Raw genomic sequence first — 24,185 nt, 5'->3', positions numbered from 1 at the left:
AGCTAAGAATATCAGGTAAAAGATCAGCTTTTTCAGAGTAGGCTTATTATATTCAATCTGTGTCAATGATTCCATATGTAAATATGGAATTCCAAATCAACTAGGTGGACACTGACTTCTCATCATACAGGTGGAGAAACTGTGTGATAGAAGAAATATATATCTTGGTCTACATCCATGGTTCCCGGCATTCAGCTCCTAAAACCCTTGGGATTTTCTAAGTGGTAAGAGCAATAAAAGTGTCTTTTGTTTTCAGAACAAGCTCTTTCAAGGACATCAGAGTTTGTGTTGATGAGGTGATTTTTGGAAAGCCCCTAAATAGCCTCAGGATGGGAGCTGGTTGCCTGGGGAACCAACCACGGTGGGGGGGGGGGGGGGATTAGAAGGTTGGAACATTGAGCCTCATCCTCCACCCACCCTACCTCTGACCTCAGGGGAGCAGAGGATTGAAAATTGACTTAATCACCAATGGCCAATGATTCAGTCAGTCAAGCTGACATAATGAAGCCACCATAAAAACCCAAAAGGATGGGCTTCCAGGATGATGAACAAGTGAAGGTGCTGGGAGGGTAGTGTGCACACAGAGAGCATGGAAGCTCTATGCCCCTTCTCTAAGCCTCGCCCTCTACATCTCTTCCATCTGGCGGTTCCTAAGTTATATCTTTTGTAATAAACCAGTAATCTGGTAAGTAAAGTGTTTGTTTGAGTTCTGTGAGCTGCTCTAGAAAATTATCAAACCTGAGGAGGGTCGTGGGAACCTTTGATTTAGACCCAGTTTGGCAGAAGTGGGGCTGAAAACCGATACTTACAACTGTGTTTGAAGTGGTATCTGATGTGGTGGGGGGTAGTTTTGTGGGAACAAGCCTTTAAGCTGTAAGATCTGATGCTAATTTTAAGTAGATAATATCAGAATTGAGTTAAATTTGTAGGACACCCAGTTTGTGTCTTCTGGGAACCGGAGAATTGCTTTGTGTGGGAAAAACTTGCACACATCTGGTGTCAGATGCATTGAAGGAAAAGGAAAACAGGAGCTTTTTCCCTTACAAAATGAGAGCCATAAGTATTAACATGCATTAGACAAAACAATTTCATAGGTCTTAAAATCGACAACCTCTCGTGGAACCAGGAAGGCGCTATTACCATTACCATTTTACTGATGTAAAAAAAAAAAAAAAATCCAGAAATGTAACACAGTTATGAAATTGTAGGGCGTTAAAGTTGACTTCAAAGCCCATGCACCTCTACAATGCCAGTATTTTTCCAATGAATTCTGTGAAATCCCAGGGCTTTGTGGAAATGTCATAGTGGGTGAAAGAAGAGGCATGAGTACGGACTTCAAGCTGTATCAGAAAGCTGTAATCATCAAGACAGTATGGTACTGGCACAAAAACAGACACTCAAATCAATGGAACAGAATAGAGAACCCAGAAATGGATCCACAAACATATGGCCAACTAATCTTTGACAAAGCAGGAAAGAGTATCCAATGGAAAAAAGACAGTCTCCTCAGCAAGTGCTGCTGGGAAAACTGGACAGCGACATGCAGAAAAATGAACCTAGACCACTTTCTTAAACCATACACAAAAATAAACTCAAAATGGATGAAAGACCTAAATGTAAGACAGGAAGCCATCAAAATCCTCGAGGAGAAAGCAGGCAAAAACCTCTTTGATCTTGGCCTCAGAAACTTCTTACTCCACACATCTCCATCTCCAGAGGTAAGGGAAACAAAAGCAAAAATAAACTACTGGGACCTCATCAAAATAAAAGCTTCTGCACAGTGAAGGAAACAATCAGCAGAACTAAAAGGCAACCGACAGAATGGGAGAAGATGTTTGCTAACGACATATCAGATAAAGGGTTAGTATCCCAAATCTATAAAGAACTTCACAAACTCCACACCCAAAAAAACAAATAATCCAGTGAAGAAATGGGCAAAAGACATGAATAGACACTTCTCCAAAGATGACATCCAGATGGCCAATCAACACATGATAAAATGCTCAACATCACTCATCATCAGGGAAATACAAATCAAAACCACAATGAGATGGCACCTCACACCTGTCAGAATGGCTAACATTAACAACTCAGGCAACAACAGATGTTGGTGAGGATGCGGAGAAAGAAGATCTCTTTTGCACTGCTGGTGGGAATGTAAACTGGTACAGCCACTCTGGAAAACAGGATGGAGGTTCCTCAAAAAATTAAGAATAGAACTACCATATGACCCAGCAATTGCACTACTAGGTATTTATCCAAGGGAAACAGGTGTGCTGTTTTGAAGGGACACATGCACCCCAATGTTTATAGCAGCGCTGTCAACAATAGCCAAAGTATGGAAAGAGCCCAAATGTCCACTGATGGATGAATGGATAAAGAAGATGTGGTATATATACACAATGAAGTATTACCCAGCAATCAAAAAGATTGAAATCTTGCCATTTGCAACTATATGGTGGAACTAGAAGGTGTTATGCTAAGCGAAATTAGTCAGAGAAAGACAAATATTATATGACTTCACTCATATGAGGACTTTAGGATACAAAACAGATGAACATAAGGGAAGGGAAGCAAAAATAATATAAAAACAGGGATGGGGACGAATATATAAGAGAGTCTTAAATATGGAGAACAAACAGAGGGTTACTAGAGGGGTTGTGGGAGGGGGAAGGGCTAAATGGGTAAGGGGCATTAAAGAATCTACTCCTGAAATCATTATTGCACTATATGCTAACTAACTTGAATGTAAATTAAAAAAATAAATTAAACAAAAATTTAAAAAAAAAAAAAAAAGGTGAGGCATGAGTAAAGCGAGTCTGCAAAACTATGGACCCATCACCTAACACTGCTTTCACTGTTTTATATCTTGATAAAAAAATACTGTTTTGAAAAGGGTTCTGTTACTAAATAAGTTTGAAAACAACTAGACTAGCCCAGGGTCTAATAACCCTGTGGATTCATCTTGTCTTCAGCTCAATGTGCACTTGAGTGGTGATCACCAAAATAGCATACTAAGTAAATCTCTATCTCTAACTCTACCACCCATCTTTAGGCTTTTGAGTTGAAAAGGAAGAAAGTAACCCAAAGCATTAAAAAATGCAAAGAGTTTATTATTCTTATTATAAAATGTTGCTCAAAATATTCAGGCTATAAGAATTTCAATCACTATTGAATATCACTGCAATGCAAGTGAAAACAGAAAATAAAATAACTGATGTTTTTTAAGCAAACACACCTGAAATTAAACATTCAAATTAATATTACCCCTGTTGGGTTATCTCCAATTGGCTAGCTGTGCTGGTATGGACATGTTGGCTATTTAAATTAAAATCCACTCAAATTAAATAAAACGTAAAATTCAATTATTTGGTTGTGCTAGTGCTATTTTAAGTGCTCAACAGTAAAATTCCATATAGCCTAATAAACCCAAACTAAGCTATCTTAGTCAAAATACTCATACCTTGTAGTTTTGACTGTATTGTTCTTATCTCTTCAGTTTGACTTTGGTTGATCAAACGAAGATTCTGATTCTCTACTTCCAGCTGAAAGGACATAATTGTATTCTTTTACACAGAAATAACATTTCTAAAATGTACTAATAAATTACGAATTTTTAAAATGTTACTACCTAATTACATGTAAGCAAAATACGAAAGAAATGATGAGAAAATATCAGATGAATTTATCAGCATAGTTATCAACCTAGATAATCATGGCTTTATATTTATTTTTTCCAGAACTGTGACTTTTTTTTTTTTTTTTTTTAGAGAGCGCAAGCAGGAGACAGGGGCAGAACATCTCAAGCAGGCTCCGTGATCAGCAGTCCAACAAGGGGCTCAATCCCACGACCCTGAGATCATGACCTGAGCCAAAATCAAGAGACAGATGCTCAACTGACTGAGCCACCCAGGTGCCCCTAAAGCTGAGAGTTTCAAATATTTTCACCCCCATGCCTTTCCCACTGTAAAATTATTTTAAACCAAATTATTTCAGCATTTAATGTGCCATATAAACTAATACATTCTTCTCAAGATGATACTGAACACATTAATTTTATGATATACACACATATGTTCTATAACTATTTAAAATTAACTAATTAGAACTAAAATCAACTAGTTAGAATGGGGCTACTTAAGCTGTTTACTACAAGCCTATCAATATTTTTAATTTTAGAAATACATTGGACATAAAAATAAAAGCTACCTGTCTCACGTTTACCAAAAGACAGTAGCACCACCAACTGATCAGAATTTTGTTTCATTCAGAATGATCAGATATTCTGATGACTTATCTATTCAAAAGAAGTAAAAGGTAAAGAAAAGGCAAGATATAGCAATAAATACCTCATTTAATTTAAGTGTTACCCATTCTTTGATCTTAGCTGCTTTCTCTTCTATTATTTTAGCTTCTTGTATCCTTATTTGTTTCTGAAATAACATTAGCAGTTTAGTTCAAACATAGGCTCAGTGATCTGGAAATTTTACATCGTAAATATGATAGACAAATTCACTTAAAACCTGTTACCAAGTTAACACATTGACCTTCAATATACAGTAAAATACTTCAAATAGAGTAAAAAATAAAACAATTGTCCAGCAGATATAATAACAAACACAAAGGCATATGCAAATATTATTAGTTTTAACAACTGCTTTCTCTGAAAGATCATATATTGAAATCCATCCACTGAATTTATCAGTAAAATAAACAATTTCTGTAAATGGTCTAGGGTTTATAACAGTGGGATAGCAGTCAACCAGGCTAGGGAGAGGGAAATTAGAATCTCCCCTGGAGCATGGTTTGTTTTCCCCTCAAATGCAAGTTTTTATTTGTTTTTTTTTAATACAGTTTTAAAAGACCCAGAAAAAAATTGAAAGAAAAAAACTCTAGCTCACATTTACCAACCTTAAAATCTGGTTATGGTCATAAAATTACAAGAATATGACTGTCATATAAATCACAGTGGGTGGGAGGTGGGACGTGGTGAAAGTTAAAAACCACTGAGCTAAACAAGTAATGATTCCCAGAGAAATGAAAATAAACGGTTAAGATAAAAAACAATTTAAAGTACTTAATAATTTCATAGTGGCCATATTTAAATGATGCTAAATGATGATTTAGCAAATAACCCTTTATTTTTTATCTTTTAGAGGGGGTGAGGAGAAGCAGGGGGAGAGAGAGAATCTTAAGCAGGCTCCATGCTCACTGAGGAGGCTGTCATGGGGCTTGATCCCATGACCCTGGGATCATGACCTGAGCCAAAATCAAGAGTCGGGCGCTTAACCAACTGAGCCACCCAGGTGCCCCTAAACAAATTATGTCATTGCAATTGTTTTTCTTTTTAAAAAAAAAAAAAATTTTTTTTAACCTTTATTTATTTTTGAGACAGAGAGAGACAGAGCATGAATAGGGGAGGGGCAGAGAGAGAGGGAGACACAGAATCGGAAGCAGGCTCCAGGCTCTGAGCCATCAGCCCAGAGGCCGACGCGGGGCTCGAACTCACGGACCATGAGATCATGACCTGAGCTGAAGTCGGATGCTTAACCGACTGAGCCACCCAGGCGCCCCAATGCAATTTTTTTTCTTAATAAAATTTTAAAATAAACTAGAAACTATACTTAATCTCAATAAAGTGGTTTAAAACAGTATGCACATTTTTAAACAGAAGGATTAGCATCAAACATACATTTAAAATACAATGTTCCATAAATATTTCCAACACCCTAAAAATGTTAAGGCAAACATCTATTTCAAACATTTCACAGACAGAAATGCCTGCTGCTAACCAAGTGTTTTCAAGTTAAAAGTCTAAAGTTTGAATGTTAAGGAGCACAGTCACATCCAAAAAGTGTTAGATATGGCCTTGGAATCACCCAGACTTAAAGAGAATGCCATTTTACTTGTACCTTTCACCAACAAATGTGATTAGACTCCATGAGTTGACCAAATAAATGAGATTTCTGACCCAAATTCAGAAGTTTGGGCTCTCTCTTTCTTTAACCTCTGTAAGAATGCATTTAAAATGCATGTATTTAGACTGTAATGATCAAATTCTTCCCAACCTGTTCCTCAAGTTGCAATTCCAAGTTTTGAATAATGTCATCTTTTTCCTGTATTAGGGTCTCCAGATCTTGACACTTTTTATACAACCTTGTCTCTGATTCACTGGTTTGAATATTAGCTGCTTTTAATTTCTCTTCCATAACTTGTACCTAAATTTAGAGGATAGAAAATTAATGTTATGCATTTAATTTTTTAGATATATATTTTTTTAATTTTATTTTTTATTTTTTAAAATTTACATCCAAATTAGCATATAGCGAAACAATGATTTCAGGAGTAGATTCCTTAGTGCCCCTACCCATTTAGCCCATCCCCCCTCCCACAGCCCCTCCACTCCATACGGAGTTTGTTCTCCATATTTATGAGTCTCTTCTGTTTTGTCCCCCTCCCTGTTTTTATATTATTTTTGCTTCCCTTCCCTTATGTTCATCTGTTCTGTGTCTTAAAGTCCTCCTATGAGTGAAGTCATATGATTTTTGTCTTTCTCTGACTGACTCATCTCACTTAGCATAATACCCTCTAGTTCCATCCATGTAGTTGCAAATGGCAAGATTTCATTCTTTTTGATTGCCAAGTAATACTCCATTGTATATATATATACCACATCTTCTTTATCCATTCATCCATCGATGGACATTTGGGCTCTTTCCATACTTTGGCTATTGTTGATAGTGTTGCTATAAAAAAACATTGGGGTGCATGTGTCCCTTCAAAACAGCACACCTGTATCCCGTGGATAAATGCCTAGTAGTCCAATTGTTGGGTCGTAGGGTATTATGCATGAAATTTTTATGTTAACATTAAATAGATTCCTAAAAGGTATCATCATAAAACAAAATATTGAACAGCACGGTTTAATATATTTAATAATTATAAAGTCTGAAGACCATTTTACCAAGTGGTGTTACCTTTGAGGTACACAAGGGCACATAAGAGAGTCTCAGAATATTGCTATCATCTAAAGTAATGTACATGTTTACTAGAACAATGACAATATTCAAGGCATTTCATGTGAGTATGGAATCAGAAAGTTTGCAGCCTTCAATTTTTCAAATTTTAAGTGAAGCAGGAATATAAAGAAGGTGAGTAGTGAGAGACGATCAGATTGGATGACCTTGTATAATAGCACATTTGGGGAAAACAAACTGAACTTAGGTGAAAAAGAAACACATACATGATGGAAAGGAAAAGGAAAATAAAAGAACTTGAAAGCTTCAAATGATGGAATCACAAAAAATTAAAAAAACTATGAGAATCAAGATACAGGTAGGAGAGTACATTCAGTGAGGGTTTATTGATTCATTCATTTAACATTCAGTGGATAGCAGCCAAGTGCCGGGCCCTGGGAAGATATCAGTGAATAAAATCTCTGCATAGAAATTACATTCTAGTGGATAAGACAGATCACAAATATAATAAAATGTAAAAATCATACAGTACGTTATACAAGGCGATAAAGGCAATGGGAAAAAATACAGCAAGACAAAGAGACTGGTGTGTGACCCAGGGTTGAGTTAAGCCTTAATTTTAATATCTAAGAGGCACTGATTTCTGCTTGGATCTGTTGCAAAACACATCTGGGCATATGAAATCTTAGAAGGAATGTGTGAGATATTAATGATAGTAAGAAAGAAAATAAAGTACTGAGCACTGTAGATTAAGACTTTTATTCCATGTCCTAAGAATAGGTAAGAATGTAATTTTTGTAATTTTTGTTTAGATTGCAGGAGGCAAAGAAGAAAAATATGCAAAAGCATTTGAGAAATTAACAATGATAATTTAGATGAAAAAATCTTAAACTATTAAAAACACATCTGAAAGATCATGATGAATCCACTTAACGTTCAAAAATACTTGACTAATGAGGGCTTCTAGAAGGAGGGTGTTAAGATTATTTTTGTTTTGTTTTTAACCATGAATACAAGGTTTCATCTGTGGGTTCACTGCAGAATTGTAAATTCAACTGTAATGCCAAATGTGTCCTACTTAAATACCACCCAGATATCTGAAAACTATAAAAATAAAAGTAGATTTAAAAAATAAAAGAGGGGCACCTGGGTAGCTCAGTCAGTTAAGCATCCGACTGTTGATTTTGGCACAGGTCATGATCTCACAGTCATTGAGTTCGAGCCCCAAGTCGGGCTCTGCACAGACAGCGCGGAGTCGGCTTGGGATTCTTTCTCTCTGCCCTTCCCCTGCTTGCATGCTCCCTCTTTCTCTCAAAGTAAAGAAATAAACATTAAAAAAATAAAAACACAAAATAGGAGACAAAACCTGTATTCCACTATCCAAGTGATAATTTTAAGTTACCTTAAGATTTATATTTTTAACGTAATACAGCAGGCTTTCTGCAAGAAGAGCAGACCAAAAGGTCAAGGACAAAGGTCCACATCAGAGATGTTATCATGAAAAAGCCAGAGGAGGACATGGGCTGGATAGTAAATACGAAGAAACATTCTTAAGATGGCACAGCCAGTTCCACACAGGGAGCTCGACAGCTGTCGAAGCAGAGAAGAGCAGAGACCAAGTGCAAATGGTAGTTCAGGGACAGAGGAATAGATGATAAACCTGACAGGGGGCAGAATTGGCTCGCCAAAATATGCTACTTTGGCATCTGGATTATTTTGAATTAAAGTTACCCGAGAAACAGCTGGTATAAAAACACTCTGATGCTCCTTTGTCCCCCTGAAAGTAGGAAATGTCCCCCTCCTCTACCAGGAGGGAAGAAGGCATCCTTATCACCAGAGATAGGGAATATAAGGCCTGAGAAGGCTGTATAAACAAACCTTGTTACTTCTTCACTAATTTACTACTCTAAGCCCAAACCCCCTTGTCTTGTCAATTCTTCATAAATGGATTGCCTTCCTGTCTAAAAGGTATAAAAGTTGCCTGCTTTGGTCACTTCTTTGGAGTCTCATATTTTTAGGAAGCTCCCATATGTATGAATTTAAACTTGTTTTACTCCTGTTAATCTGTCTTATGTCAATTTAATTATTAGACAAGGCAAAGAAACTAGAAGGGAAGAAATTGTTCTGCTCCTACAAACCTCAAGAAAAGTTGAAGATTCTGAACAAGAATATAAATAACTATCACCAGATCTATACCTATAGTCTCCTTTTATTAAGTTGGAGCAAGCTACCCTACAAACATTGGACTGCCACATAAAATTGCCCTAATATTGGGGTGCCTGGGTGGCTCGGTCGGTTGAACAACCGGCTCTTGGTTTTGGCTCAGGTCATGATCTTGCAGTTTCGTGAGTTCAAGTCCCACATTGGGCTCTGTGCTGGCAGCAGGGAACGTGCTTGGGATTCTCTGTTTCTTCTCTTTCTGACCCTCCCCCACTCGCTCTGTCTCAGTCTCTCTCAAAATAAATAAAAATAAACTTAAAATAATAAAAATAAGACGTGCCTGTGTGGCTCAGTTGGTTAGGTGTCCGACTTCAGCTCAGGTCAAGATCTCGCAGTTCCTGAGTTCAAGCCCCACATCGGGCTCTGTGCTGACAGTTCAGAGCCTGGAGCCTGCTTTGGATTCTGTCTCCCTCTCTCTCTGCCCCTCCCCAACTCATGCTCTGTCTCTCTCTGTCTCTTAAAAATAAACAAACATTGAAAAAAAATTTTAATAAATAAAAATAAAATTGTCCTATTATTGCTTAGGAAAGGTCTACAGTCCTAGAAAACTATGATTTGGGAATGCTCTTATCCCCTGAAAAATATGTCCAGTTTGAAAAGTGTTCTCATTGTATGAATGAATGCTACAGTTAGAGCTCCTTAGATGAATCTTTGCCATGTGCAACTGTTTAAATTTTTTTTTTTTCAACGTTTATTTATTTTTGGGACAGAGAGAGACAGAGCATGAACGGGGGAGGGGCAGAGAGAGAGGGAGACACAGAATCGGAAACAGGCTCCAGGCTCTGAGCCATCTGCCCAGAGCCTGATGCGGGGCTCGAACTCATGGACTGCGAGATCGTGACCTGGCTGAAGTCGGACACTTAACCGACTGCGCCACCCAGGCGCCCAATGTGCAACTGTTTAATGCAACCATTACTTTTAGATAAACAGAACTTCTCTAAGCAAGAAAAATACTGACAAAAATGGCAAAACCTCTTAGGGAGAAGGATCACAAAGTAGTTACAGGCAACTGACGTGCCAAGTGGTCTTGTTAGGATCAAGTTCTTCAGGATTTACTAACCTTCCTTGGTAATTAGTATGAATAATAGGTCTTCAGAAAAGATAAGAGGACTACAGAAAAACCAAGCAGCCTTTAAAAATAACTCACTACAAGTACACAGAAAATAGCCCAGTTCTTTTTCTATTCATTTAACCTGAACCATGTAAGAATTTTAACTACTCAGAGATTGGCCAATAACAAACATCTGCAAATTCAAATTGTTCGCTAAAGAAACTCTTGCAATTACTTATATGTGGATATCCTCTGGTGAAGAATGCTTTGCACTTTAGGCTACCTTTCTCCTTTTCTTCCAGGAGAGCCTCTGGTTGCAGCCACACATCTCAGCACATTCCTCAGCCATTATCCCAAAGCCTTTATTTCTTCTGAGGTCCCTGAGCTATTTTGCGGTAAAGGGTTAACTCAGCAGACTTGGGGTACTCAAACCTTGCACATTCCCAAAAAAGAACTGGTCCTTGATTAGCTCCTGGAAAAAATAACCTCGGAGACCTGGTAATATCCTGCCTGATAAGACTCTACATACCTGAGATATTGGACCACACCAGATATTTTATGTCAACAATGTGATTTAAGGTGAATACCTTCCCCCCCCCACCCCCCCCACTAACCCAGGGTCCTGGGCTACATTGTGCAGGGACGGATTCTGAGTAGCTAAGGTCAGTCTTGCATGCATTCCATGTCTACAAGACTGACACCACCACCACCACCCCATCCCCACCGCCAGGGCAATAAAAATTCTGGATACCAAGGCTCAGGTGAGCTTCCCTGGTTGGCAATGCTTTGTACGTTGTCACATATCATTGACGGGAATCAAGTGCACCCCTGTGTAACTCCACTGGGAGAGGACAACTGGAAACTCATACCTGGTTTCTCCTGGACTCTGCTCTACGTGTATTTTTCCTTTGCTGATTTTACTCTATATCCTTTCACTGTAATAAATCATAACCATGAGTATAACGACTTTTCTGGGTTCTGTGAGTCCTTCTGGTGAATCGTCAAACCTTGAGGGTAGTATTGGGTACACTGACACGACTCCTAATGCTGTTTTTCATTTTCCTGCCCACCCTGAAGAAAGCAGGAGCTGCAAATATTGTTCCTGTTGTAATTACCTACGCTACTCTTTTCTTCTTCCCTGTTCTAACTTCATCCCTCCCTACCCCACTACAGATAATTAAGATGTGACTGTATTTTTGAGTGGAGGTGGAAAGTTTCTCTTTCTATATATATATGTTGCAATGGCATGACAAAAATACCTGATCATTCCAACATAGAATGAAGAAAGGAATTATAAGGGCATTTTGAATCCCAGACTGTTTACCAGTTATTCAAAATTTACTGCAAATTAAACAATTATTCTAATCATATCTTTTTGGAAGGGGGAGCACAAGTGGGAGAGGGGCAGAGAGAGGGGGACAGAGGATCCGAAGCAGGCTCTGCGCGGACAAGCTGACAGCAGTGAACCATGAGATCATGAACCAAAGTTGGACATTCAGCCAATTGGGTGCCCCCCAATCACATTTTAAACACAATTATTTTGGAGATAGTGCTTTAGAATTTATGCAGTGAGGCCAGAACCATTCTCACGGAAGGTGAAAAGGAATAGCACTGGATAAAGTATGTTTCCACATAATGAAGCAAATCATTATAAGGTCCCATAGATTAGCGTGAATGAGTAGTAATCATTTATTAAGAACCAACTTCACAGAAAGACGTATTAGCCCGCATATTAGAATGGTCAGCGGGAACTTTAAAAAAATGTTTTTATGTTTATTTTTGAGAGAGAGAGAGAGAGTGCACGCGTGCATACATATGAGCAGCGGAGGGGCATAGAGAGAAGGAGCCAGAGGATCCAAAGTGTGCTCTGAGCTGACAGCCTGATGTAGGACTCGAACTCACAAACCATGAGATCGTGACCTGAGTTAAAGTCAGATGCTTAACTGAATGAGCCACCCAGGAGCCCCAAGAGGGAACTTTAAAATCCAGGTCCTACCAGGTCTGCATCAAACACAGGCAAGGAACTGAGGCCAGAAGGACAGAATGACAACACAAATTTCTATAGGGGAAATTATGTGCCCCTTTTTGGTTAGCATAAACTGGTGTAATAGATTGGAATATACACCTAATCATATACTTGAGAATGAATCCTCTGTATCAGTATCTCCCACATGTGCAATTTGCTGTTTATCCATCTCCCAGAAATACAAGTACAATGAGATTTACACATTCTGCTTTCAAAACTTTAAACAACTACAATGAAAAGGTGCTACAGTATTAAGAATAAAGATTGCCAAGATTTCTCTTGGAAAAATGTATGATTTCTTTTCTATAGCCAACTTATTTAAGGGTTGCACAGGTAAAGTAATGCCAGTCATTAAAAACAAGAGGGAAAATGAACAACACTAAGGTGCAGAGTTGAGCTGGTTTAGCCGACTACTGCTTTTAGCAGTGAAATGTTCCTTTTTGGTTAACATAAATACAGTTTAAGTCTTAGGATCTCACTAAATGACAAAGGACAAGCTGAATTTAAGCAACATAAACAGCAGATAGGGCACAGTCCTATGGAAACTGTTAAAGATAGCAAAGGATTCAGTTACTCTACATTAATAACATTTACTTAGTCTTGAGAAAGAAAGGTAATATAATCAGTGCATGAGATTTATTTGCTCTCTGTTTGTATTTCCTATAAACTTTTAGAATCATTATGTATGTAATATGATGTATAATGTATGATGTGCAGAATGTATAATATGTAATTTATATAATGTATAACATACAATGTATAATATGTATAATATACAATAATATATAGTGTAATATAAGTATACAGATACCTACCGATTTTGCTAAATTACATAGAAATTTTGGGAGATTTGCAATTCTCACTCTTTACAGGAGGAGAGGTTTGATTTAAGGCCATTTAGCCAATCACAGTGTCTTTTTGCTGTAAAATGTAGCACACAGAATTAAATAACTTTATACGTGATATCCTCAAAGGACAACTTCAAATAAGAAATTCCTGGGGCGCCTGGGTGGCGCAGTCGGTTAAGCGTCCGACTTCAGCCAGGTCAGGCAGGTCACGATCTCGCAGTCCGTGAGTTCGAGCCCCGCGTCGGGCTCTGGGCTGATGGCTCACAGCCTGGAGCTTGTTTCCGATTCTGTGTCTCCCTCTCTCTCTGCCCCTCCCCCGTTCATGCTCTGTCTCTCTCTGTCCCAAAAATAAATAAATGTTGAAAAAAAAAAAAAAAAAAAAAAAAAAAAAAGAAATCCTTCCTGTTAGTTTATGAAGATCAGTGATTGGGCCCTAATGGTTACAAACAGCCATGGCTTGCTTCCCGTAAATTGGGAATGAGGATTCTTTTTTTTTTTTTTTTTTTTTGCTCTTAAGATCTAGTGAATCATAGAAGAAAACCCCAAAAATCACAAATAAAAATACTTAAATTTTCAGAGCTAAACAATTATGCTGCACATATGAATTAAGAATTTTAATTTAAGAAAAGGCAAGACAAAACCATCCTCAGTTTCCTTCTATTTTTCCTATACTATGAGGTGTTAAAGGAAAGAAAGGGAAGGGAAAGATAGGGAAGAACAGACAGAGAGACAAGCGTGGATATACAGGTAGAGAGAGATGTCACCGAGAAAGGCCAAAGTCAGAAACGGAGATAAAGAGAAAGACAAGAGAGAGAAGTAGACAAACTGCCAAATGCGTGCTGTAGGGTGTCGGGCTAAACAGGTACATGTACATACAGAGCCTACAATAGAAAAAGACGAAGACATTTAGTACAGAATGACAGACAGTGACATAAATATAGAATGTAAGTGACCTTTTATGAGTTTACTGGTAACTATTGGATTTTTATAGCTATAAGTGGAGATATTACCATTCGGTCTTACCAGCTAAACGATATAAAAAACCAAGCACAGCATCAATCCTTACCATTACTACTCATACTTCTACCAATACCTAAATTTGAGGTTTTAAATAATTACTGGTGTGATGATGGTACTATACTTGTGATTTTAAGTCTTTATTTTTAGATTAGTTGCTGATATACTCATGGGTGAAATAATATGATGTCTAGAATTTGTTTCAAAATAACTTGGTGTGGGGGTGGAGAAGAATAAAGTGGATGGAGGTATAGATTCGCCTTGAGTTGACTAATTGTTAAAGCTGGTGATGGGGGTTCATTATACTATTTTCTCTACTCTTGCACTGGTTGAAATTTGTCATAGTAAAATTTTAGGAATTTCTTTTAAGTGTAAGTATTTTTAAAAATTTATTTATTTTGAGAGACAGAGAGACAAAGGGCCAGGGAGAGAGTGAGAGAGAGAATCCCAAGCAGGCTCCACACTGCGGAGCCCAATGTGGAGCTTGAACTCACAAACTGTGAGATCATGACCTGAGCCAAAATCAAGAGTCAGATGGCCAAATGACTGAACCACCCAGGCGCCCCTGAGTATAACTAATTAAAGAAAATCAAGGGTTAGGTTAGACTGGGTTTATTTAGAAATTTATCAGGCCACTAAATCAATCTACTATACAAGATTAAGTCTTTTAGGTGAAAACAAGATTTGGTAGTACTTACGTTTGGGAAGAAACGTGACAAATTTAGAACATGTATAAGAAATTAAATATATACTTCCTAGAAAAAAATAATAATTTTGAAAATCCTGACTTGCCTGAACCTGACAAGGATCTTTTCATAAAATGTGAAGCTATGGATTGAGACTCATTAGACAAACTTTAAGGCTCACTTGGTGAGCTCACTGAAAACACTCATTTTAATGTTAGCAAGGCCAAGACAGGACTAAGTGACTTATCAAAGGTTTGACTTTTCTCCCAAATACCTATTAACATACTAAGTAAAAATTTGTGTTCATATTTTCCTAATATAACTCTAAGCATTTTTCTATATTAGTATGTCTTTTGTAATAATTATTTTTTAGTGTTTATTTATTTTGAGAGGGAGAGCGCGTGTGCACACACACACATAGGGGAGGGGCAGAGAGAAGAAGAGAGAGAATCCCAAGCAGGCTTCATGCCATCAGCGCAGAGCCTGATGTGGGGCTTGAACCCACAAACTGTGAGATCATGACCTGAGCTGAGATCAAGAGTCAGATGCTTAACCGGCTGAGACACCCAGGTGCCCCTGTAATAATTATTTGTAATGGTTGTTTACTATTTCATGGAATGAATACAGTTCACTTGTTCAGTCTCTTGTAATATGGCATTCATATTATTTCCAACTCTTTATTTCTATCAAAGAAACTGCTATGAACATATTTATATTTAAAACCTCATTATGGTTACGACTGCCTTGAAAGTCATATTTGGTTTCTCCGGGAAAGAAGACTTCCTAATGGACGCATTTTTATCCTTTGGAACTCTGTTAAGGGACAAAATAACGTTAGACTCTCCTTTTTCTCTCTGGATCCAGCTCACAGAACAGTCAAAGAGATGAGATGTAGAGAAGGGTTAAAGACTATTTTGAGGACTGTTTTGGGCAAAACAAGGTTTATACTGGTAGAGAGAGAAAAATTTAACTAGAATTATACCCTACCTGTTGGAAAGATTTTTCTGCTTGACGCTCAGCATCAATAACTTGTCTCTCAAGCTGTTGCATCTGTAAAGTGAGGAAAAACAGAGAAAATCTAAAAATTCGTATTTCTCTTTTGAAAGGGACTTAAAAAATCTTGCAATGTCATAAAATTCTTTTAAGAATATTTAAAGTAGCTTAATGCATATGAATGACATACAATTGATCACATTGAGGCCTCTTTCAGTGCATATTTAAACATTTAAAAATTAACCAAATAACATACCAAATGTTTCATACTTTTAGTACAATGCAATCTATGCTGCATGAGTGCTCATCCATAGGATTTTCTTCATTGACTTATGAATTACTGGTCAACACATATTAAGAACAGTAATTTAAATCTAAGAGAATAGTGAGACCTCAAATATCGTATTTGATTTGTTGATCGAAAAGTCACAATGATATCAGAAAGTGGTATATTCTCACAAGCTCTGTAGGTGGCATGTTTAAGTAGAAACTGTTTTTTTTTTTTTAATTAATTTGTTTATTTTGAGAGAGACAGAGATAGCACGAGCAGGGGACAGGCAGAGAGAAAGGGAGAGAGAGATAATCCCAAGCAGGCTCTGCACTGCCAGCACAAGCCAGATGCAGAGCTTGAACTCATGAAGCTGAGATCATGACCCGAACTGAAACCAAGAGTCAGATGCTTAACTGACTGAGCCACCTAGGGCACCCCCAAAAAACTCTAGCTAGTTTTAATTCTCATACATTGTAGAGTACAGAAGAGACTCATGTTAGCACACACACGCACATCCACCAAAGTGTAGAGCACAAAGAATCAAAAAAAAAAATCTCCGTATTTTTTTTAAAGTTCTGTAGAAAATAAAAAGTTCAGAGATTCAACAAATTGCAAGAGACTCTTAACGACAGAAAACAAACTGAGGGTTGCTGGAGGGGAGGTGAGTGGGAGATAGGCCAAATGGGTGGTGGATACTAACTAGGGCACTTGTTGGGATGAGCACTGGGTGTCTAGGTAAGTGATGAATCACCGAATTCTACTCCAAAACCAATATGCACTGTATGTTAACTAAAATTTCAATTAAAAAAAAGGGGGGGGGGGAAGCTTGGAGATTTAAAGTAAATTACTCAAATGACTACTATAAGTAAAATAAAGAAAAGCCTTAAAAAGGACCCAGTGCAAACTAACATAAGAAATGGGTACTAGGTAGTGAATACACAACTGTGACATAAAACTCAATTTTAAATTCTTTTCTTCTGAGTGCTGAAATATGGTCAACATTATAGCTGTCTGTCCCTCGATATTTGCTCAATCTCAGTTTCATTGTTGCTTGGTGTTCCAGAACTTCCAGCGCACCTCAAACCCCTGCACCCCGGTCCCGCCCCAACAGCTGACGCCTAGCTCCAGCCCCACCCACTTCTCAGAACCACAGAGAAGTGGCTTCTCATGGCTAGAGTGTCCCAGCCTGGAGGGCAACCCTAGCCTCAGACTGGGTGGGCTGCAGGGACCGGGTCCAGGTGTTGCATCCACACGACTCCTGTAACAGAATGCTATGGGCACCAGTGACAGTCACAACAAAGTTTATTACAATGAGAGGCAAGGCCGACCGATCGGGACCAACACTCTTGATAAGAGTGCGGCCTCGAACAGCCGGGGTACAGAGTTTTTATAACCGATCACATCGTTTTATCATCACCTGGGAACAGAACAAAGAAACAGTTTCCAGATGAGTTAGAAACAGTTGCCTAATGAGGTGTTTATTTTAGACTTTCTGCCTCTAAGTTGCAACCAGTGGATCTCCGTGACCCTGCCTCTGATGCTCTTTTCTTTGAACTTTTGTTTCCTTAATTGGTGAAGCCTAATTTACAAGAGTATGAGGCGTAGTTTACAAGAGCAAAGCAAGGCTGTTATCTCTTAACCTTCAGGGTCAACACAAAGCTGTTATTTTTCAAGCTAAGCGTTAGCCCTACACTACAATTTAACCCTTACAAGGGTGTGTCTTTTTTTGTTTGTTTTTAAACCAGTATGCTGCTGGGAGCATTTACTGTGTTTGACAACTATGTGGCCAGGTAACATTCAACACAGAGGTAAAGACCCTGATCACCATTACCTTCGCCCCCCCAAAAAGAAAAGATTTCTTAAATATTTCACAAGTGCAACGCGTGGATATTAATAATAGTATCCGTGTTGACTGTATCAGCCTTGGACAATCCAAGATGAGCATTATTGAAAGAGACTTGGGCCAAACACTGACAAAGCAGAGCCCTACAGTCCTAAAAATGATAGATTGTTAGGTTGTTTAATATTTTTAAAAGTGACATGTGGAGGAGGGGCGCCTGGGTGGCTCGGTGGGTTAAGTGATGGACTCTTGATTTCAGCGCAGGTCATGATGTGGGTTTGTGGGATCAAGTCCCCCTCTCCCCCTCCTTGGGCTTCATGCTGGCAGCGTGGAGCGTGCTTAAGATTCTCTCTTTCCCTCTCTCTCTGCCCCTCCTCTGCTCGCACTCTCTCTCTTTTTCTCAAAATAAATAAATAAATAAATAAATAAATAAATAAATAAATAAATCTTTTAAAAAGTGACCTGTGGATACAGATGAGGACAACTTACAAATATGTCTTTGGAAAGCACAGCGACAACTACAACTGGTCCTTGCCTACACGTCCCACTACATTTGCTGTCTTTGACAATTCAGCGTGTTTTCTGTGTACCGGGGCTTTATCACAACCTTTCTATCTGGGCCACACTATAACTTGGCAAGCTCCGATACATGACCGTGGAAGGAGAAATTGTCAAGTATAGAATCTGAAAGACAGCCTCTTCAGTAAGTCTGAGAAGTGTGCAGATTGAAGTGTCATTTGGGAGTTATCTGAAGATATGCAGCTGGCAGCTGGCCTTAAATAAGCTGGAATTCTTGCAGAAAATGCAGAGGATTCTGAAGGAAGAGTTGTATTTAATACAAAACCAATGCACATCTTATTCAAGAGACCATGTGTAATAATCCTCAGGAAGTGGTACAAGGCTGCTGTTCAGATATGGCTATTACTTTTAAGGGACTGACACCCAAAAAGATGATAGTGATGATGTACGGTATGCACTGGATCAGGGCATTCATTATTTCAACAGCACACTGGTCTTCTTGCCTCCAAACGGTTCAGAAAGTGACTGACGGCTGGGGAATAATAGCATTGTGCTGTCCAAAAGCACTTAAAATGTGGATTCACTTGAAGCGTGAACTGAGATGTGTAAGTGTAAAATACACACTTAATTCAATAATACACATAGTATTTGAAAACCAATACAAAAAGTATAAGCTATCCCAGTAATTTTATATGTTGACTCACATTGAAATAATATTTTAATATGTTGCACTAAATAAAATATAAAATTCTTTTTCATTTTATTAATTTGTTTAATAGAGAATTTTAAATTACATATGTGTCTCAGATTATATTTCTATTGGATAACAAAAGTGTAAAACATTCCATTGTCACCATATGTATTAATTTAACTGCCTGTCCCCAGAGCAGCATTTCAAAGACCATTTATTGCAGGGATCTAACTTCTAGAAAAGGTTTCAAGTATTTGGGTAATAAATAGATATTTCCTAAGTGCATTCTCTGGACCCCATATCATCTTTAATTTTTGTGAAAATATTTCAAAATTTAATAAGCAAGTACTGTTGTCTAAAAGCATTCTATTGAGTTACTGTTATAGACTATGGCACTGCATAGAAGCAGCTGGACAAGCACTCTCTCCAGTCTAGGATATTCTTTAAACCAAAACAAACCAAAACAAACAAAAAAACCAACTGGCAGGTACACGCCAACACTACATTCTTCCACTACTGGCAGTGGGCTGACAATCATCGCCTCTACAGTGTAACTACATTATATTTTTAAGGACAATTTTGCACTCATGGAGACTTAAGCTCAATTTTGAATATTGCTGAGGTTGCCAGGAAAACCCACAAACAAGTTGCTGATCTGTAAAATTTTGCTAGCGGGAAAAAAAAAAAAAAATTACTGACATACCTGTTCAAGTGGCCAAAATCCAGAACACTCACAACACCAAATGCTAGTGGATGTGGAGCTGAGGATGTGGAGAAACAGGGACTCTCATTCATTGCTCACGGGAATGCAAAAGGGTATAGCCACTTTGGAAGACAATTTGGCAGTTTCTCACAAAACTCTTACCATACTCTTAAACATACCCTTACCATATGATCTAGCAATCGCACTTCTTGGTATTTATCCAAAGGACTTGAAAACTTATGTCAACACAAAAACGTGCATACAGATGTTCACATCAGCTTTACTCATAACTGCTAAAACTTGGAAGCAATCAAGATGTCCTTCAGTAGGTGAACGGACAAATAAACCACGGTACACCCAGACAATGACATTATTTAACACTAAAAGGAAATGAGCTATGAAGCCATGAGCAGACATGGAGGAAACTTAAATGCATATTATTCAACGAAAGAAGCCAATCTAAAAAGGATGCAACTGAGGTGGGGGATGAATAAACAGGGCACAAGAGCTTTTCAGGGCAGTGAAAATACTCTGTATGATACCCTAGTGATGGATACATGTCATTAGACATTTGTCCAAATCCATGGAATGTACGAACTTTGGGTTATTATAATGTGTAAATGTAGATTCATCAATTTTAACAAAGGTACCAGTCTGGTGGGGGATGTTGATAATGAGAGAGGTTATGCAGGTGTGGGGGCAGGGAATATATGGGAGATTTCTGCACCACCCAATTTTTTTTGTGAACCCTAAACTGCTCCAAAAAATGGAAGTCTTGAGAGAGAGAGAGAGAGAGAGAGAGAGAAAAAAAAGGACTGAATACTTTCCTAAAAGGATTGCTATGGTCTGAATGTTTGTGTTTCCCCCAAATTCACCTTGGAATCCTAACGCCCAATGTGAGGGTGGGACTCTAGCAAATGGGATTAGTACTTTTATAATGGAGATCTCACAGAGCTCCCCAGCCTCTTCCGCCAGGTGAAAATACAAGAAGTCTAAATCCCAGAAGAGGGCCCTAACCTGGCATTGCTGGCACCCCGATCTCAGACTTCCAGCCTCCAGAATTGTGAGAAATAAATTTCTATTGTTCATAAGCTATGCGGTCTGTCGTATTTTGTTACAGTAGCATGAACAGACCAAGACAGAAATTGGTCCCGAGAGTGGAGTGCTGCTGTTAACAAATAACTAAAAATGTGGAAGTGAGTTTGGAATTGGGTAATTGGTAGAAGCTGGAAGAATTTTGAGGTGCATGGTACAAAAACCTACATTGCCACGAACAGACCATTTAAATTGCATTTAAAGCAATTCCAGTGAGAACTCAGAAGGCAAAAAGGAAAGCTGTAGAGAAAGCTTCAGTCTTCTTAGAGAATCCCTGAGTGGTTGTGAACAGAGTATTAGTAGAAATATGATGGATGGTAAAGGCCATTCTGACGAGGTCTCAGATGGAAATAAAGAACATGTTAATGGAGACAAGAGGAAAGGTGATCCTTGCTATAAAGCAGCAAAGGGCTTTGCTGAATTGGATTCTTGTCTTGGGGTTTTGTGGAAGGTAGAATTTGTGAGTGATGAAACTGGATATTTGACTGAGGAAATATTTCTAAGCCAACTGTTGAAGGAGTGGCCAAATTCTTCTTGAATGCTTATAGTAAAATGCGACAAGAGAAATGATTTAAAGATAGTTGATCAAAGAGGAAATAGAACCTAAAAATCTGGATACTTTTCAGCATTTCCATATTGAAAGAAATGGGAAAGTCTGTTCAAGAGAGGACAGGGTGTGACCAAACCACCTTTTGATTAAGGGGTCAGTATGGGTTTGAACCAAAAAGTTAGGTAGCGACTGAAGAAGGAAAAGTCCATGTGAACTGAAGAGGAAGGAATGAGGCTGGCTGTTGGACTTGGATTTTACAGGATGGGATCTTAGAGCTATGGCTATGACATCAGGCAATTCTTCAAGGCAAGGAGGAAGAACCCTAAATGCAATTCAGAAATCATCAGAGCTGCCCCTTCAATTTCACAAACTTGCGGTGGGGCATTTCCTGGGTTTCAGCAGGCCACACAACTTCCAACCAAACCAAAGTGCTGTTTCCCAAGCCATGGGGGGCTGACCCCTGCCCAGCAGAGCCACTGGGAGCATGGCTACCTCCACCTAGATTTGGAAGGATGAAACTGCCCAGAGCTGCGAGCGTACAACCCAAGCACAGGGCCACTTCAAGGGCAAGGCCACCAGAGAACCCCAACCAGGGCAATTCCCAATCAAGGCCATGGGGGTGGGGCCACCCCTTGGACCCCAGACTGGTAGAACCATCAGTGTGCAACTGCAACCCATGAGAGCTGCCCTGCAAAGCCACTGGGCTGCAAATGCCCCTCAGGGTCTAGAAGGTGAGATCCCTCACCCCCAGCTGATCCAGAAGCTAAGACCTCTATCCCAGAGGGTTGAACATCTCAAGATTATTCTCAAGTCTTAGGATATAATGTTAGTTGCCTTGTGGGGTTTTAAACTTGCTTGGAACCTGTTGTCCCTTCTTTCTCTCCTATTTCTTCTTCTTGGAATGAAAATATCTATCTTATGTCTGTCCCACCATTGTATTTCAGAAACACATAACTCGTTTGGTTTCACACGTTCACAGCTGGAAGGGATTTCCTCAGAATAAATCATACCTTGAGTCTCACCCATACATGATTTAGATGAGACTCTGCACTTTATAGACTTGTAAGTGGATGCTGGAAGAGCTATTAAGACTTTTAGGGCTGTCGGGAGGGAATGAATGTATTTTGTTTGAGAGAAGGACATGAATCTGAGGGGCCAAGTATGGAATACTATGATCTGAATGTTTGTGTCTCCCCCCAGAATTCACATGTTGGAATCCTAACACCCACTGTGGTGGTGTTAGGAGGTGAGGTCTTTGAGAGGTGATGAGGTCACAAGGGTGGGACCCTCGTGAATGGGATTAGTGCCCTTATCCTTATCAGAGAGATCCCAGAATGTTCCCTAGCCGTTTCCACCATGTGAGGATACAATGAGAAGTCTGCAACCTCTGAGGGAAGAGAGCTCTCACCTGACCTAGCTATACCCCGACCTCAGATCTCCAGCCTCCAGAACTAGGATAAATGTCTGTTGTTAATAAGCTATATAGTCTGTAGTATTTTGTTATAGCAAAGCAAATTAAGGCAAGGACTATAGAGATATCTGGTCAAATTTCTCTTTCTGAAGTTGGGTTTCTAGTGTTAACAGGGCAGAAGCCTTCTCTCTTTGCCTCACTGTTATATACCCTAATACAGGTCTTTATACACAGTAGGTATTCAGTATATTATAGATTATTAAATAAAATTACATCTGTAAAGCACTATGCATATATGAAGGATAGTGTGGTTACTGCTGCCAAATAACTTTTCTTCTGCTCCTATGGCATTGACTCTCTACCTTGTACTATTTTCCCAACTAAAGTTGCTTAAAGACGGACTTCACGTGTGAGGACCCTTTATATCCTCTATACCAGCCATAGAGGATATGGCACATGTTGCACATACCAGCCATACAGTAAAACTCTAAAAGCTCAGTAGCAAGCAATAAATAACCTTACCAAAAAAAAAGATTTTTATACTTTCCACTATAAAAGGCATCACACAACACACACACTATTTTACAAAACTTGGGATGTAAGGTTATAAATGAAGAGGCTAAATGTGCTGGCAATGAAAATTATATGTGTATGACTTCGAATACAAGTTAATTAAAAGCACCTATTCAAAGAGTCATTTTTAGGTTTTTTTAATTTAAAAAAAAAAAAGTAGCCCTTGGGGTGCCTGGGTAGCTCAGTTGGTTAAGTGACTGACTTTGGCTCAGGTCACCATCTCAAGGCTTGTGGGTTCAAGCCCCATGTCCGGCTCTGTGCTGACAGCTCAGAGACTGGAGCCTGCTTCGGATTCTGTGTCTCTGTCTCTCTGTGCCCCTTCCCATTCATGCTCTGTCTCTCTCTCAAAAAAAAAAAAAAAAAGGTAGCCCTTGGAGCAACAGGGTGGCTTGGTTAAGCCACTAACTTAAGTTGCTTAATTCAGTTAAGCATCAGACTCTTGATTTCAGCTCAGGTCATAATCTCACGGTTCATGGGTTTGAGCTCCACATTGGGCTCTGTGCTTAGAGTGCAGAGCCTTCTTGGGATTCTCTCTCTCCCTCTCTCTCTGCCCGTCCCCTGCTCTCTCTCAAAAAATAAAATAACTTGGAAAAAAAAGGGGCAGCCCCTGAAATATTAATGTAGGGAAAAGTGGAAAGAGCACTGAAGTTGGAGGCAAGAAGACCTAAATTAGAAACAATTCCACTGCTTATGAGCTATGTAATGATGAGTAAG

The 24,185-nt window shown here is 38.8% G+C and overlaps 2 protein-coding genes across 9 annotated transcripts in view; one reads left to right on the top strand and one right to left on the bottom strand.

Moving 5' to 3' along the window:
* PLEKHH2 (pleckstrin homology, MyTH4 and FERM domain containing H2) overlaps positions 1-24,185 on the bottom strand; it is a 119,728-nt gene that overhangs the window by 74,332 nt on the left and 21,211 nt on the right. For all 8 annotated transcript variants that reach the window (XM_045054150.1, XM_011281045.4, XM_045054149.1 and 5 more), the window contains exons 3-6: positions 15,813-15,875; positions 6,069-6,218; positions 4,350-4,433; positions 3,464-3,545 (exon numbers count right to left, since the gene is read on the bottom strand). In XM_045054150.1, coding sequence (XP_044910085.1) covers positions 3,464-3,545; positions 4,350-4,433; positions 6,069-6,218; positions 15,813-15,875 — 379 coding nt within the window. The remainder of the gene's footprint in view (positions 1-3,463; positions 3,546-4,349; positions 4,434-6,068; positions 6,219-15,812; positions 15,876-24,185) is intronic.
* On the top strand, positions 17,836-19,117 carry C1GALT1C1L (C1GALT1 specific chaperone 1 like). The gene is given in 6 exon segments (XM_019828005.2): positions 17,836-17,879; positions 18,388-18,558; positions 18,560-18,609; positions 18,612-18,773; positions 18,776-18,916; positions 18,919-19,117. Coding segments are annotated over 6 exon segments (627 nt in total). The 3' UTR covers positions 18,978-19,117.

Source organism: Felis catus, chromosome A3, assembly GCF_018350175.1.
Source record: "Felis catus isolate Fca126 chromosome A3, F.catus_Fca126_mat1.0, whole genome shotgun sequence".
In the NCBI taxonomy this organism is placed as follows: Eukaryota; Metazoa; Chordata; class Mammalia; order Carnivora; family Felidae; genus Felis; species Felis catus.
The sequence above is the reverse complement of the archived record's forward strand: the minus strand, read 5'-3'. Positions and strand labels throughout refer to the sequence as shown.